General features: G+C 34.8%; 1 protein-coding gene across 2 annotated transcripts in view; it reads right to left on the bottom strand.

Annotated features, from left to right (window-relative positions):
* Positions 1-821: 821 nt before the first annotated feature.
* Positions 822-18,361, bottom strand: part of LOC143250479 (cyclin-Q-like) — a 477,792-nt gene continuing 460,252 nt past the window's right edge. The window contains exons 2-4 of one of the 2 annotated variants that reach the window (XR_013028205.1): positions 2,063-2,290; positions 1,471-1,618; positions 822-1,005 (exon numbers count right to left, since the gene is read on the bottom strand). Coding sequence is in view for 1 of the 2 variants with exons in the window: in XM_076501071.1 (XP_076357186.1) it covers positions 916-1,005; positions 2,063-2,290 (318 nt within the window). In the remaining variant the exon portion in view is untranslated. The remainder of the gene's footprint in view (positions 1,006-1,470; positions 1,619-2,062; positions 2,291-18,361) is intronic. The other variant, XM_076501071.1, reaches the window with a different exon arrangement.

Genomic DNA, 18,361 nt, shown 5'->3' with positions numbered 1-18,361 from the left:
TAACTGTTATACTTTAGTTAATGATACATTATTTGTTTTCAAATGCATTTTAGATAGGTTAATTTTTATAAAGTCAAACTGCCTCAGTTAATCAGGCTTAGGTAGGTAAAAGACCCAACATTCTGACAAAGGCTAAAGGACAGGAGAGGAAAGTAAAAATTTACAATTAAGAATATTACTGGAAGAAGACCAAGATTATCTGATGAAAAATTTAGAGGTATGAACATTTTTTTTCTATTTTTAATTTTAAACATTTTATTGCACAGTACTTTGATTATGATACTCCAAATATTCAGTGAGTGGAAATAATTAGCTACAGTACAAAAAATAAATAAATTAAAATAATTTTTATTGTTTAATGAAATATTTATAATTTTTAATAAAATCTTAATTGTTTTGAAGATATTTTAAGAAAGCTCAGAGTAAGTATTGTTGTATTGTGTATCATTCTCTAAATAGGTTCAATCCCATAACAATAAGGCCAACAGAAACAATTCCCTAGGGAATGAGCCATTTGGACCTAGTTTAAATCCATGTACAACACTATTTCATGAGCTAGAGATGATTATATTTTAAAAATTGAAGTGAAGAAATAATTTATAAAATGATGTAGATTTGGTTAATACCTTTTCTACCACATCAGTTATTTTACAACTAAGACATCTAAAAAAATTGATGTAACATTTATATCAGTATTTTGTATGGTGTGTCACAGTTTGTTGGATGAGTTTAGTTATGAGCAAAAGCTTTAGAAGCATAAGTATACAACAAACCCCACAGAATTGGAATGATGTTAAAACATACAGACTTCTTTCTTGAAATTTGTGTACTTGGTAAATAAATAATTAAGGTTTTATTTAATCTTGTAAATCAAATACAGATTTTTGAACTAAAGCAGTACAACAACCTTCATCTCTAATTCTCTAATAATTCTGCATCATACACAGACAAGATGTCTTCCATTATTTTCCACAACTGGTCCTTGCCAAGATCTTCACAGAATGTCTAAAACAAAAATTTCCAAACTATCTAAAGTCTAAATAATGAATTTATACATTTTATAAACCAAAACATTTTTTTTTTCATTTGTATGGAGATGTTTAGGATATAGAACCAAATTGCTTATGTATTTCGTTAAACATTTACAACCAAAGCAATGATTTAATCTTAATTACTTGCTAACAAAATACTACCAATAAAATTTTCTTAATACACATTCAAATGTTTTTGGTAATTATTTTTTTAGCAGTTTCTTACTTTAATTCCCAAATATTTTATAATAATTTAATAATTTATTTTTACTTTCACGCTGTTGTTGCTGTATGGTAGAGCAACAAAATACATATAAATGGGATATACAATATATATATATATATATATATATATATATATATATATATATTAATGTAATATAATTGTCTGAAATCATTTTAAGTGTCTTTATATCTCTCCAAGCTCAAACAACCATACCTTTGAATTGCTGAAAAACTGAAATTTTGGTCCTATTCCCATATATTCAAGTATGTTTATTTTACATGATAAAACCTTGAGATACACTGTTTTCTGTTGTTGTTCCTGCTTTTATGGAAAATTATGCACCCATGCACAACATTGTTACCTGCAAGTGTATTGACTAACATGAAAATAGGTCCAAACTCACATCATGTCTCCCTTTTCAGTCATTCTACCCACAGTGTTAATATATTAAAACATTAATTTAAAAGGTGTTTTAATTAAAATATATCAGAACTAATATTTTCTTTTCCTTTGACACTGATATTTATTTTGTACCACTAACACATATGAAGGATCTTAGGATCCCCATTAAATGTTTTTAAGCAATAACTAAGACTTTACTGCTTCTAATTAAAAAAAAAAAAAAAGAAGAAATCAAAGTGAGTTACATTCTTGTCTGCACTGATTTTATTTGTGAAGAACATCATATTGGGTTCAAATTATATTTTACAGTAGTTTGGTGGTATGCCTCTGTCTGTAGACATGAACACATACCCCATTAATGCATAGAATGTTACACTGTGGTAAAAAAAAACAACATATTTACCTCATGCCATCTCAGTACAGCATCGTTGTTGTACGAAACAGTGACACCATAACACTCTAATGCTAAGTAAATGATAGCTACAGCAACATGCTGTGGTTTATAGCGAAGACAGGAGGGTAAGTGATAAAAGTCGCACAGGAGAGACCAACATGTCCTGAATAAGGGTAGTTTGGCAAGAATATCAGGTGCTATACAGTCTTGAATAGACTTTAGATAGTGAAGTAGGTACTAGATAAACAAAAAGTTAATACACTTAATTTCTTCCTTCCATCTTAAAATTGAGGCTCAAAAGGAACAAAAGATAGTGTTATAAATGGGATATACAATATATACATTAATGCAATAAAGTTGTCTGTAATTATTTTCAAAGAAGAAATAACTTGTAAAAATATAAAAATAATGATCAATCGAAACAGTGTGTATATGGTCTAAACATATGCCTAAAAATAGTCATTTGGAGATATTATTCACATTTAAATAAAGAAAAGTATCACTTATCATAACCAACTAGCTTATATTTTTGAATATTTTACTGTAACTGACTGTAAACAGAATTTCCAATTTTTAAAAAAATGTGAAAAATGTTTCAATACAAAATACTAATGCAAAAAATAGGCTTCTTGTTCCTCGTGTAATTCTAGCTTGCAATACAACTACTCATACCTTCACAAAACTGAGCTCCATGATAAATTTTCCAACATGCAAAACTTCTAAGAAACAGCCACAGTTAATTCATTATTTTGCTTCTCCAAACTTGCTTGGTACTGGTAAGTGGCAAGAACTCCTGCACTCCATTAGAAGAAAGGGAGTAAAAGTGCATTGGGGAGTGTGGATGGACTGCAACACCCAATAGGTGATCATGAAACAGTATTTTTAAAAGCATACCACAATGATTTAGTCAACTGAGGCAATGGAAGGGATGGGCAGCATCCCTTCTGCTTTATCCATGCTGTCCATGGGTAGTGCAGTCTGGGAAAGATGTGTTATGATACAAGTATCTTGAGGAACTTGCATACAAGTGATCTTATGAAACACCCAATTTTTAAGGGTTAGCATACACAACCATGAAAATACAGAAATTAACAAAGCCTAGTGAAGATCTCATGGAAGGATATCTGTGAATGGTTTTAGCCATTTAAGTTGACCCCATCTGAGTACAAACAGAACATTTGGTCAGGTACCACTTGTCAGACAGTGGGATCCAAAGTGAAACTGAAGCAAGGGCCTTTGAAAGAAAAGAAAGCATTAATAAAGACTTACTTGTCACATCTGCATTGAAGTCAGGAAAAGACCCACAGGAAGCAAAAACCAATGTGGTGTAGGTAGTAGAAATGAACTTGTGTGAAGTTCTCCACATTTCCTATAATAGAATCTCCTCCAATGGCTGACAAAAATGAGAGGCAAGGTAGAAGGGAAGTTGATGTAGTTGATGTGAGGAAACATGAAAGAGATCATGTCAGGAAGGAGACAAGGAGGTATAAAATACCTGAATCAAACATGAAATACAAGAAGGTAGGACTAACCAGGGAAAGATTACAGGAAAAGGTAAGTTGCAAAGGAAGAAACAGGTGAGCAATATAACAATGGGAAGGGAAAATTAGAAATGTAGGACAGGCAGATTGAGAAAGGAGACTTCAACATCAAGACTCACATAGGCTGTAGGAGGGAAAGCATGACATGAATAAAAAATAAGGGAGAAGGAGTGATACTAGAATCTGGTAATGTTAAGGCAAAATAATCCAACCTATGAAAACTGCAGGTCAAAAGGAGGAAGAAATATACCAAAAGGAAGTGAAACAGGGAAACACATAGACAGAAGTGCAAACAGAGGTAAGGTGAGAGCAGGAAGGACCACAATAATGTCCTAGACTGGGAGTGACAGATGCCTCAGTGGACGAAGGAATGGATCAATATGAAAAGGACCATGTGGAAATGGAAAGAACAGAAAGAGTGGGGTGTTATGCCACCCAACACCTGAAATTCAGAAGACTGAAGAATCCTCCTCAAATAACCATGTGTTAAACATAGAGAAGCCTGGAAACCCTAAATCAATGCCCCACTTGGATAGATAAATGGCCAATGAAGAGCAAATGAAACAGGCTAAATGTGAACTACTTTGCAAGAGAAACTGGAAAATTTAGAGGAGTGCTGATGATTAGATTGATGAAACAGGTTGCGATGGAAGGGAAAAGTAAGGAGAGGTACCACCTACAGTTGCAGAAACTGAGAGAACCAAGGTTCCATAGGTCAGGTAGGAGCAACCAGAATGATCATGAATGGATGAAGGAGATGACAGAAAGTAAATGGATGAAAAGGTAAATAAAGGAACAGATGAAACCAATCACAGCTGAAGGTATCATCAGCAAAGGCTGTAGGAAAGGGAACCATGGATGAAAATGAAAATAACTGGGATTGAGGGTAGTGGTAAAGGCATCAATAAAGGGCATATGAAAATAGCAGGATGTGGGGACCATACCTGTGATAAGAAATCCAGACAGGAAAGATGTTCAACAAAGAGAGGAGAACAAGCACCCATGACATGACATCAAAATAATTTGATGTCTGTGAATCCAAGAAAGAAGATTCATAGTGCAAAAGAAAACAGTATAACTCATCCTGTAGAAATGTTAGAATGGATCATAAACTGCTGGCAACTGGTAAAAGAAAAATGATCCAAATTCAATGAGCAGACAAGAGTTTAAGAAAATTGGTGTGAAATTTCCACAGACCAATGTACTGAAAACCCTTGGCAATTGCTTGTGCACCCCAGCTCTGAAAGGAAACATCTGTAACTCGGAACATGAAAGAGAAGTGAAGTTGCTGCCAACATATGGGCTTTGTCCAACACCAACAAAAATCAACAAGAAAGGGCATTTGTTTGTTTGCGTAAAGCTACACAAAGGGTTATCTGTGCTCTGCCCACTACAGGTATTGACACCCAGTTTCTAGCAGTATAAGTGTGCAGACATTCTGCTGTGCCATTGGAGGTCAAAGGGAAAAGAAGATAAACAGAAGCATCCAAGGGTCCACTGCTCATGAAAGGCCTACTGAAGCAAATGCATATACACCCTGCTAAATGATATGTTAGAGGTGACCATCATCCAAAAAGCTATTGAACCTTACTAGTATAAAGTATATGAGTAAACAGTGCAATCAGAATGGCCAGCTCTGTAGAAAAGTAGACTTCAATTGAGACTGGTGTTGAAGAAAATACCCAGATGTACAAAGTATTGAAGAGGATGAAAGAAAGACCTCTTCCAAAATGATCAACCACACCTTTGAGGAGGAGTTGAAGAGTAGGACTGACTGACTCTCATTTGGAAATAGGAAGAAGCCAGATGTTTATGTAAAAATGGAAGTGCAGTCCCCAGGATATGAATATGCTAAGCAATTGTGCAAATACTTGGCAAAAACAGATGGCATGGAAGCAAGATCAATGGACAATTTGGCAGCAGTAAAAACCTGCATGGAGTAGGAATGACACCTGTTAGGGTAGGAAAACAAGAACTGCCTCAAACACACTGACAAACCAGAGATTCCAAGGAAGAAGAAAAAAAAAGTCACTTATTGTTGGGAAAAATGGCAAACAGTGGTACCATAGCAATCTATTAGAGACAGGGGTGGAAAGGGTGAGGTCAGGAAAAAGGGTTCAGAGTCAAACCTTGAGAACATTGGATCTCTTGTATGAAAAGGTAGATTGGATAGAAGCCACCCACCAAGGTTACAATAATCATGTCAAACTGGAAATGTCAAAAAACAGGACCATAAAAAATACTAGTATGTATGGAAGTTGGTGTCGGGTTCACAAGAATATAGCATTGTGGCCCATAAAAGTTCTAAAAGAGAAATGAGATATGTGTGTAGAGCCATAGCTAAGACAACATGCAACCAAAAGTGGAAGAGCAGGGGATTTATCTCCAGCAACCACGAGGGTTCCTGCAAAACCCGCAAATAGAAACAGGAAAGCCAATGCTGGAAAACAGAAAAAAGTAGGATGAACAGGATATTTTTGGAGCCCATCCCCATAAATAGGTAAACTGAACCCACAACTGATGGTCCAGAATATGGAACCCTGCCTGAAAAATTGAAAGAGTGGACAAATTCAAAGCCCACAAGAGACAGGCATATGAATGTCATCACCAAACAGGATAGAAAAAGCATAGTGTAAACCTGAACAAAAGTGAATGGAAAACAACAGCATCAAGAGATAAAACACACACCTGAGAAGCTCCAAAAAACAAAGGCTGAACAGAATCCTTGGGAAGGTGTTGAAAGGCATGGCAAATTCTGGAGGAGGTGATCAAAATTAGACTGCATATGCCTGTAAAAGGTTTGAAAAATTCAGGAAGACTAAGGGCATGAACAAGAGACAACATGCATTCTATAAAAGCTAATATTGTCAGGGAATGGAGAATGGAGTTACCAAATAGTATTCCAAACACAATTAAATTAAACAGTAACTTTGGTGTAAAATTGACATTTTGCTTCACTTCCAAAACAACTTTGAATAATAATTTTAATTTTCTCTCAATCAGAAGAGGTGTCACTAATATCTCTTTATTTCTGAATGAAATTTTGGACAACTTACTAAACATTATTCACTTTCAGCTTAATTAAATTCATATAATCAAAATTTTGATGTGAAACAGTTTTAAAAACATTAAAATACTTCTTTTCATCCTGAAAAGTTTTTATCATTGACAAGAAAGTTTCAATTTATATACTCAACTAGTTTCAAGTAGATTGATATTTGTTAACACATTTATTTTGATACTTTACATTATTAATTATAATAGTTGCTGCTTTAGTTATAGGTATGGTAGCACTATACTCTTCGATAAGACAGTTTATAATACATATGACAATATATTTATGAATTTAGAATTTTAAACTACATTTTTATTTCAGGTCCATAATTAATACACTTTATCAATAATTAAAAACTGAAGTATACCTTCATCTACTCAGTAGTTGTTTTTTTTTAAGAATATTATCAATGTAATATATTTTATTGCAGCTAAGTGCTAGAATGTGTGTATGTAAAACATTTAGAATTTACATTCTAAAGCATCAGCCAAACAAGATATTAATATGTATTGTTAATGTAGCATAGAAAGAAAATACAATTTCTGTCATAGTATAATATGTGTGAGAGATAATTTACCACACATATTTTATATATGAGAGTGCTAAGATACATTTCTTTATTGATAACTTCTTAATGGAATAATAACAGAAGCACGAGATGAGTGAATCAGAAAATATGTTGCACCAATAATGGGGTAAAATAAACAAAGATATCAAGAATATTTAAAACCTGGAGGTGCTCTAAAATGAAACCTGGTGGTTTTCTCAGATTCAAAATATGTTCAAAAAAACTTTTTGCTCTCAGTGTGCTTTTAAATTGTTCAAGAAAATACTAAGATCCAAAATGAAACCTTTAAATTAAAAAAATAAAAACGTATTACAGGAATGTGTCTGAAAGAAATTTACACATCTCAGTTTTAGACTTTAGAAACATGAAATACTGATTAATGCTGGTAAGTAAAATGAAAATGTCACAAAATTCAAATGTATTGCTATAAATGTAGAACTTTAAACATTCATACAGGATAAAACTAACTTTTGACAATAGATTACATCAATCATAAAATGCTTAAAAGTTATCATAAGCTTAATCATTGGCTAAATTTGTAGATAAACTCATAAATAATCCAACAATGATTCTAAGAAATATTTGCAATTGGCCAATTGCTAGTATTGTATTCAAGAAATGAAAGAGTTATAGGAACATACTAAAGAATAATGTTAATACACACCACTTTTTTTGTAAAGCCAGTGATGTACTTGTCATAATGATACCATTCCACAATTAAAAGTATGTATCCTTAAAACCTGAATATTTTAGAGATCACATTAAGATCAAAAGTGGTAATCATTTTGCTACATATCTCTCCTACAGAAAGTGTAAAGTTGTTTGAGAAATTTTATGCAATTAATTTATTTTAAAATTACTAAACTTATTACTGACTCAGAACTCACGGATTGTCTAATACTTCCAGAACTAAAGTTTAGGAGACCCTTAGCTGATTTTAAGTCCTCACACCTACCAAAGACAATTATATAGTTTATTTATAAAATCTTAATCAACAATGGTGAAACAGCTCAAACAGAGCTCCAGTATGAATGCTTTAATATTTTTAAACATCTCTAATATTCCTACTTTTGTAAAATCTAAGATATATTTACACACACACAAACTTTTTTTGAAAGTCTTAAGGTAATGTATCTGCTTTTTCACATTGTATGAAACCATTTTCATTACCCTTGCATTAACTTTAATTCCGTATCTTCATTTTGCTCTAAGTCAACTGTTCAAAAATTGTTTGAACTTAGAGAAACAAATACAAACACATTAATATTGCAAAGATGAAACTAATTATTAAATTAATTTCCAACTAACAGAATCTTCACTTAAATATCAAGTGCAAGAGTTGTTATTTACCCTTTAATAATAACTATATAGAAGAACATATATATGAAGTATATTAATTTTCACATATTAAAATATCATAAACATGTACTAATCCTTCTCCTTAGGTAAAACTTGAACACTGCAATAGCTGTCTCATGGTAACTTGCACCAGTTTGTCTATGTCCATTACATGAAGCAGGGCAAACTCATCTCAAGGAGTGACAGAGACACTTTTCAAAGTTGATATGACTTTATCATTTCTCTTCCAAATACACATTTTTTTCCTGAACATGCTGTATCACAGAAATTTTCATCTACCTACTGAATATCAGTTTACCTGAATACCATAGTGCATATCGTACCATACAAAAGTTTTAGGACAAAGTCAAAAATTAGATTTCAAGCCACTCATAATAACAATGGAAGGTAAACTGCAGGTGAAACATCAAAACTATTAATCTTCATATTTAATACAACAGAAACTCAGTGGAAGTGCTTCAGTTCAGCAAACAATATTTTTGTGTCCCCCTTTTGCTTTAAATAACGGCAAACAGTCTTTCAGGTATTGTTCAATGCACTTAATCAAAGTGTCTTCAGGATTTTACTCCAATGTCTCTAATACACTCCCATAAAGTTTCTTCAGAAGTAACTTTTGATTTGCTAAGTTTTTGATATATTAAATCCCAGATCTGAGGTAATACTGGGGTTCTGTAGGGGCTACTGGATCATTTGAATGGTTCCAGCAACTCTTTTCTTAGCTAAATAATTTCTGCATAGTTTGGATGGGTGTTTGGTAGTAGAATCCTTTAACAATAATATACAAACCACGGGGTGTACCATGATGGATAAGTATCTGGCAGTTCATGTGCTGGTCCATTATTCAATCTATTTTACAAATATTTTCTGTTGTCTCAGCAGAAAAACACCTCCAAACCATTACACTGCCTTCCCCATGCTTCACTGTAGATGCTATACATTGAGTTAAGTATCTTCCACCTTTTTTACACTGGACATACAACCAATGATTTGAACCAAATATTTCAAACTTTAACTCATCTGTCCATAACACCCTTTTCCAATCATCAACAGACCAGTTTTGTACTTTTTTAGTCAACTTCAATCTCTTTATGATACTTAAAGATCAAAGCAAGGGTTTTTTAAAACTCCTATACAACCAAATATACCATTCCGGATGAATATTCTCGTTTTCCTGTACAATATATTTTATTATCTTTAGTGCTTAGAGGTACTGATTATATTTTGTTAAATGGTTTGAAAATAGGAATATTTTTTTATTATTTTTTTTTATAAATACATTGGTGATTTGGCTAGTTATACCTCATATATGTGGTAATATTACTGTACTATATCACTAAACAATCCTATTGCAGTTAGAATAAAACTAATTAGAAACGTCAATTGCCAAGACACGTCCCAAGTACTTAGCTTTTGGGTATCAGGTAGAAGTTATTTAGTAAAATGTAAATGAAAATAATTTGGTTTATTAAATACACAGAAATATTATAACACTCCCAAAGAAAGTTTTTTCTACATCACTTTGAATATTCTCTCTAAATCAGTTAGTCCTTATTGCTTTTATATATCTTCTTACATTTCCCTAACCATCTAACATTTTATGTGTTCTTTCTACTTATTGTTTTTGCATTTCTTGCATCATTTAAAGTTCTCTCCAAATGTCATTATTCATTTTTATGAGAGCTAACTTTTTTGCAAGCTTATTTTCTCTGTCTACGCATGGATTTCTGTGGTTTGTAAAGCAGACTATTAGTTTATATCCAGTTATTTTACATGTTTTCTCTATCTTTTTGTATGTTTCAGAACAGCATTTATATAAGCTTTTTGGTACACTGACAACTGTTATGGTAAGTAAACAACTGTTACAAACACATGAAAAATTATTATAAGTATACTTGTGATAAGAAATTACCACTAGATTTTCTATTCAGTGCATTTCAAACTTCAGAAATGTTTGAGTTCAGTAGTAAGTTAATATTTTTGTGTGTCTTTTGCTTTAATAACTACAGACAGTCTTTAATTAAATATGTTGCAACACTGCCTGAAATTTTCTTTGGAAGTAACTTTTGATTTGCCAAGTTTTTGATATATCAAATCCCAGATTTGCTCAACTGGGTTGAGATTGGGTGTTTGTGTGGGTCATTGCATCATTTAAATGAATCCAGCAGTTTCATTCTTAGCTAAATAATTTCTACACAAGTTGGATGAGTGTTTGAGGTTGTTGTCTTCTTTGTAGTAGAATACTTTACCAATAATATGCAAACCACTGGGTATATCACGATGGTTTAGTGTCCGATTGATCACGTGTTCATCTATTATTCCATCTATTTTACAAATCTCTCCTGTCACCTCAACAGAAAAATACCCACAAACCATCACACTGGCTTTCCCATCTTTCATCATAGGTGCTACACACCGAGTTAATATTTCAAACTTGAATTCATCCCCCCCCCCAACAACCTTTTCTAATAATAAACAGTCCTGTTTTTACACCTTTAGCAAATTTCAATCTCTTTACAATATTTGAAGATTGAAGTAAAGGTTTTTCTATGTTTTTTGTAACCATGGCATGATAACAAAACAATGTGTAGTGTTAAACACTGTTTTTATCAAAATTTATTTGTGGAGTTCTGTTAAATTGATTTGTTCTAGCATATACCAGTACCATATGCTCACTTCTTTCTATAGAATTAAGACAGTTATTTCAGTCCCTAAATTTGATCAATGTGCTCATTAAAGCAGAACCCTTACAACATGACCTTGGTACAAGTATATGGGAATTCTTACCCTGGCTTATTCAATTGTCAAAAGAGATCGGAGAAACATTACCATAGTGTTGAAATTTACATTCTATAGCATAGAAGAATTAGCCTCATAAAATGGAAAAAAAATGACAAAACATTCTTTTGTGCTAACACTTTTGCATAGTACTGTATATTTAGTTTGACAAATATATTTTGTTGTATTCACACTTAATTTGATTGTATATACATATATATAAACGTTTTTTTAAATACACTGGCAACCTGACTAGTTATACCTTGTATACGTGGTAATATTATTGTTCTATATTGTTCATAGCTTTCCTATTTCACTATAAATAAAAGTAAATAAAAACACCACTTAATAAAGTTCATCAAGCACTTAGCTTCTGTGTGTCAGGTACGAGATATTAATAAAGTATAACTTATAAGAATAAAAACATAAATTACTCTTAGGTTTTTTTCTACATCATTTTGAGTAAGAGTGTTTATTACTTGTGTGTCTTTTTTTTTTTTTTAATAGATAATTTTCACTTTTATTATACCTACATTTTAAGTTTACATCTGTTTATCTTCTTTTCACAACTTTTGAAAAGGGTAGATGTTTCCTATTCATCATTTTTAAGTACATATTAAGTGTTATATATTATAATTTATCTCGGATGAGCCTCCAATTTATTATGGTGCAAATTATGATTTACCTTGGTCGAGCTTCAAATTTATTAGGTTACAAATTACAACTTGAAACAGCCTGACACCAAATTAAATTTTAATTTAGAAGTTAAATGTATATCAATATGTATCAAAAATTTACAAAGTTAAAAACAATACTGAGTCTTCTATCTGGTCTAAAACTGAATATTTTGTCGATAGTTCACTACAAGTGAGTTAGTTTTGAGTAGATATCAGTGCAGTTCACTTAACAGGTAGTTAGTTAAGTTAGCTCTCTATTTGTGGCTTGCCTTATACTACAGGGTGTTTGGAAAGTCACTGTGCAGTTTTGTAATCATATTTTATTCAGTCTATTTCAAGCTAGCAACTGATAGTGGTGTTTAGAAACAAAATAAGAAGGATCCAGGCCTGTATTGATGCCAACAGGAGGCACTTTCAACATTCTTTATAATTGTCATTCATATTTACCTCCTGTATTCTATATTGAAACATGTCTGTTAATAAATATATAAGTGCACAGTGACTTTCCAAACACCCTGCATTTACAAGCAGATTTTTACTGAAAAGATATATAATGTCCTTATAGAAATTCTAACATCTGAAGTTAAATGTTCATAATCTATAAGTGTTCCTAGTCAAATATGTGTAATTTCCCAATTGATAAGCAATTATCACAGTTACATCTTTATGAGGTTTATTGTATATTAACTGTAGCTGATTTATAAATTTTAGGTAAAGTTTACTGAAGTTCACTTAGCCACACTAATGGCAATAAGTGGCATTTTACATACAGACATGGTACATTGTTGATCCCTACTACTCGAGACTCTTCTACAGATTTAGGGAACAGGTGGGAATTTCACAGAAGCCATTTAACAGTGCAAGATACACAGATTTCTAGATATGTATTACCAAAAGATACAGCAGTATTAAAATAAACATTAGTGAATCCATTACATAAAGTACACTCTCTTTGTAAATTTTGCATATTTTAAATATCCTTTGATTCCCAGTGTTAGAAAAACAAAGGACTGTAGTTAATTCTTATTGTTCATTCATATCCACTGTAATGGGGTGATTATAGATCAAAATATTATAAATTTTAAAAAATTCCTAAGTACAATGGTCTAGCCACAAGATCCAGTTTGATTATAATATTCATCTACAATCAAGCTACCTATTCACCAATTTTATTTGTTTTCAAGCCAAAGTTTGTGAATTGAGTCATCAAGTGTCACTAATCACCTTGTTTTATGGTAATTATGGAAAATTGAGTTGTGGAAATAATGTTTTTTTAACAGATTTATTCCTGTTATTGAATCAGGTGAAATAAATGTTTTTAGCCCTTCTAAGCAATTGCTTCTACTGATCACGAATTCATCTTTCTTCAAGTAATTGAGTATGAACTGTAAAGTTCAATTACAAATACAGCTTATTTTAATTCCTGTCTCTTGAAATAAAGTTTTCTTTTAATTATTCTTTCATTTAAATACAGTTTATCATTTTAATTCTAATTCAATCACAATAAAATTAGTAAGTTTTGATTGATTGATTTAGTGTTTTATGGCACAAAGCAGCGAGGCTATCTGTGCCAAACATCTGGTAAAAATGTAAAAATAAAGTAAAGTAGTAAAAGACATAAAAGGAAATGAAGGTGAAACGAAAACGTATAAAACCAATGTTGACACCTAGTCTACAATGTTAAGAGAGAAAGCACAGTATAAGAAGTTGTAAGGTATTTACTCCAGCAAAATGGTAATGATCATAACCCACCAGGAAGACTAACAGATAAGTTTAAGGAACCATCGTCAGTCACCTAAAGTTGGCCTTTCCAGTCCTGGTTCCAGGTTGTGTGTCATAGCAGCCAGTATCAAAATGTAAAATAATAGAAGTTTTAAAAGACACAGAGCAAAATCGTAATAATGAGTTGCCAAATGTCCAGAAAAAAGATAAAAGTCAAGTAAATGGAGTAAAATTTGTAAAAGTAAACAAAGGTAAAAACAAAACAGCAATTAAAACAGAAAATGGCGTAAAAACCAATTGCGACATCCAGTCTACAAAGTTGTAAAGTATTTACTCTAGCAAAATGGTAATGATCATAACCCGCCAGGAAGACTAACAGGTAAGTATAAAAACCACCGTCAACCACCTGAAGTTGGTCTTTACAGTCCTGGTTCCGGTTATGAGTCAATATGGCCAGTACTAAAAGGTAAAGTAGTAAAAGTGTGAAATGATATGCAGCAAAGTACAATAACAACTCACCAGGACGACTAACGAGTAGTTCAAACATTAGCGTTAGTCACCTGAAGTTGGCCTTTCCAGTCCTGGTGTCGAGTTATTTAATGTTCGGGCCATTGTCCAATGCCAAATTGAATGAGAGAGATTAAAACTGTAAAAAAGGAACCACAATTAAAAAGGTGTAATGAATAAATATGCAACACTTAAATGAGATTAAAAAGATTAATGGCCATTAAAAAAATTAAAAACGTTATCAAGGTGGACAGAGTCACCATCACCAATAACACTGTCCAATGTTACAGATTGACCCTGGGAAAAAATATGTTTAAAATATTGCCGTCGTTGAGAATTGTATCGATGGCAAGAAAGTAAAACATGGCTGATAGTGATTTGAGTGTTACACAAACTACACATTGGTGCATCAGTTCCAGATAAAACAAAATGATGAGTTAAAAAACTGTGACCAATACGTAGCCTAGTGAGAACAACTTCCTCCTTCCGAACTTTACGGAAGCTAGATGGCCAAAGTCCAATATAGGGTTTGATTTGAAAAGTTTGTTGTCACTGTTGCTCACCCAAGTGGACTGCCAGCTGGCACGGAGCCGAGCCTTGAAGACAAGACCATAGTCCATGTACGGAATAGGCAAAGGGGTGATGGTGCTAGAGCAGACAGATTTAGCTGCCATGTCTGCAAGCTCATTCCTGCAAATACCAACATGGCCTGGTATCCAGAAAAACTGGATTGAAGTAGCTGTTAATGAGAAATGGGCCAGTCGGTTTTGAATATCAGTGAGAACAGGATGTGAGCCAACGTGTAGCGATTCCAAGGCAAGTATAGAACTAAGCGAATCAGTATAAATAGTGCAGTTGGAGTACTGCTCAGCTGCAATATGATCCAGGGCAAGAGATATGGCATACAGTTCAGCAGTGAATACAGAAGCTGTAGAGGTGATTCTGCACGCAACTACTGAACCACAGCAAACCATAGCAGAGCCCACTGAATTACCTGATTTGGAACCATCTGTATAAATGGGAACTGAATGAGTGTTTGAAAGATACTCATTGAATAAAAGACGGTACTTCCAATCTGGAGTATCTGCCTTTTTAGGTGACTGAAAGAAAAGTCACATTTGGGGGCTGTAATAAGCCATGGTGGGATGGGCTGACCTGTGGAATCTGCAATGTTATCCAAGGACAGACCCAATTCATCCAATTGCGCCTGGATGCGAAGGCCAAACGGAGCAATGACAGATTTTCTGTTCTGAAAAAGTACTGCCCACCGAGGAAGGAAAACACATTCCCAGGTGGGATGTTTTGGTAACGAATGAAGTTTCGAAGTATATTGTAAAGATAGTTGCAAACGGCGAAGGTGTAGACAAGGTTCATGAGATTCAATGTATATACTTTGAACTGAGAGGTAAGGAAAGCCCCAGTGCAGAGTCTAAGTCCTTGGTGATGAATGGGGTCCAGCATCCTTAAGGCTGAGGAATGGCAGAGCCATAGACCATTGATCCATAGTCGAGTTTCGATCGAATAAGAGCACGATATTCCTTTAACATTGAACAGCAATCTGCCCCCAACTGGAAGAAGAGAGAACACGAATGCTCTTGTGCATTTGATCCAAGCTGCTTTAAGTGTGGTATAAAGGTCAGTTTACGATCAAAGATAAGTCCCAAGAACTTGGTTTCGAGACCACTGGCAGCAAAACTTCATCGATATGAAGTTCAGGATCAGGGTGAATACCCAGACGACGGCAAAAGTGCATGCATACGGTTTTAGAGAGAGAGAGAAATTAAAGCCGTTCGCCAGAGTCCACTTCCGCACAAGATTGAGGGCAGTTTGTAGTTGCCGCTCAATATATCTCATGTTTGACGACTGACATGAGATGTGAAAGTCGTGACATACAGCCCATTTGCAACAGTGAGAGGGAGTTGTTCAGTGATGGCATTTATCTTTATACTGAAAAGTGTGACACTCAAAACACAGCCTTGAGGGACTCCAAGTTCCTGTACAAAAGTACGGGAAAGTGTCAAACCCACACGAACTTGGAATCTCCTCTCCAATAAAAAATTTTTAATAAACGTGGGTAGATGGCCACGTAACCCATATGTATGGAGGTCTCGCAAAACACCATACCTCCATGTTGTGTCATAAGCCTTCTCTATGTCAAAGAATATTGATACAAGATGTTGGTGGTTGAGAAAGGCTTCTCTGATAGATGTTTCAAAACGAATTAGGTGGTCTGTGGTGGAGTGCTGTCAACGGAACCCACACTGGGTGGGCGAGAGGAGGTTGTTTGATTCAAGGAACCAAACAAGACGAGCATTAACCATCCTTTCTAAGGTCTTACAGAGACAGCTCGTCAAAGCAATTGGACGGTAGTTTGAAGGAATCTTGGGATCTTTCCCTGGCTTAGAGAAAGGTAAAATAATAGCCTGGCACCAGGCATCAGGAAAAACATTCTCCTGCCAGATCCGGTTGAAGACAATCAGAAGGACATCAAGAGAAGCAGGAGATAGATGGTGCAGCATGTCATAATGAATATCATCAGGTCCAACAGACGTACTGGCAGACCGATGAAGGGCCATTTTCAGTTCCACCAGGGTAAAGGGACAATTATAGTCAAAGAAACAGTCAGTTCGAAAGGAAAGAGGTGATCGCTCTGCCCGAGTCTTGATGGCCAGGAAGGTGGAGGAACAAGCAGAAGTGCTAGATACCCGCAAAAGCTTTCACCTAGAGTGTTAGCGATGTTCGAACATCAGTCACCTCCTGACCATCAGAGAGTAAGATCAAGAGGGGGGACAGAATTGTAGCCCATTAACCTTTTGAATCCTGTCCCATATGATCTGGAACTGGTGGTAGAAGATATGCTAGTTCTGAACTTAATCCAAGATTCCTTCTGGCTTTGAAGTCTTACCCACCTAGCATGTGCACGGCCTGTTGGAAAGCAACACGGTTTGAAAGTGTGGGATATCTACAAAAGTATCCCAGGCCTGTTTTTGAGCCTTCCACGCTAAGTGGAAAGCAGGATTCCACCACGGACGAGGATATCGTGGAAAACGTGTCGAGGTTTTAGGAATACACTGAGCAGCTGCTTGTATAATACAGTCAGTTACGCTGCTACACAGTCGTCTATTGATGGCTGATTTCACGATGGCAGGACCAAGTTCTGCAAGAGCAGTGAAAGTGGACCAGTCTGGCTGATTTAGCTTCCACCGAACGCACGTAGGGTGGCATCGATCACGCCAGTCTCTCAAAAGGATCAGAAAATGATCACTGCCTAGTGGATTACTGTCAACCCTCCATGAAAAATGGGAGAATAATGAAGGGGAGCAAACCGAGAGATCAACATGTAAAGGACTGACTAGGTGCATGAAAGTAAGTGGAAGAACCAGTATTGAAAAGAGAAAGATTGTGATCAGAGAGCATCCGCTCTACAGATCGACCCTCCCATCAATAACAGCACTTCCCCAGAGGGGATGATGTCCATTAAAATCCCCCAGGAGAGCATCAAGGTCTGATTGATCATATGTCTCTCCAGGGAACAGGTACAGAGAACAAACAGTGATGGTATGACCCAAGGAAACACGGATGGCTACAGCCTCCAAGGGTGTGTTGAGTGACAAAGACAGGGTGGGCACGTGTTGATCAACCAACAGTGCCACCCATCCATGTACTCGACCATCACACAACCTGTCATTTCTGTACAGAGAAAACTGCCGAATGGAGACAGTATCAGCAGTTTTGAGAAATGTTTCTTGTAAAGAAAGACAAACAGGATGGTAGGAAGCAATCAGCGTTTTGATATCATCCAGATTAGAACGTAAACCTCGACAGTTCCATTGTATCAAGGTGGCCATTTTTAAGAACCGGTAGGATATAGTGGCTGGAGAACCCTTCGGTTTACGACCACGTCTTGTTTCTTTACTGTCTTTAGTCGGAGGAGGTATATCAACCTCCATGGATCCTGCTCTGGGTCGGGTGGGCAGGTTTTTGTTATGGAATCCAGTGACTAAGGACGCTGAACGAATAATTGTTTTGTCTCTTGTGGTGGGAGAAAAGATGTATCAGAAGAAATGCCTGTATTTGAAACTGAAGGACGAACAAATTTAAACA

This window comes from Tachypleus tridentatus, chromosome 5, assembly GCF_004210375.1.
Source record: "Tachypleus tridentatus isolate NWPU-2018 chromosome 5, ASM421037v1, whole genome shotgun sequence".
Lineage (NCBI taxonomy): Eukaryota > Metazoa > Arthropoda > Merostomata > Xiphosura > Limulidae > Tachypleus > Tachypleus tridentatus.
Note: the sequence above shows the minus strand (reverse complement) of the source record. Positions and strands in the feature narration are given on the sequence as shown.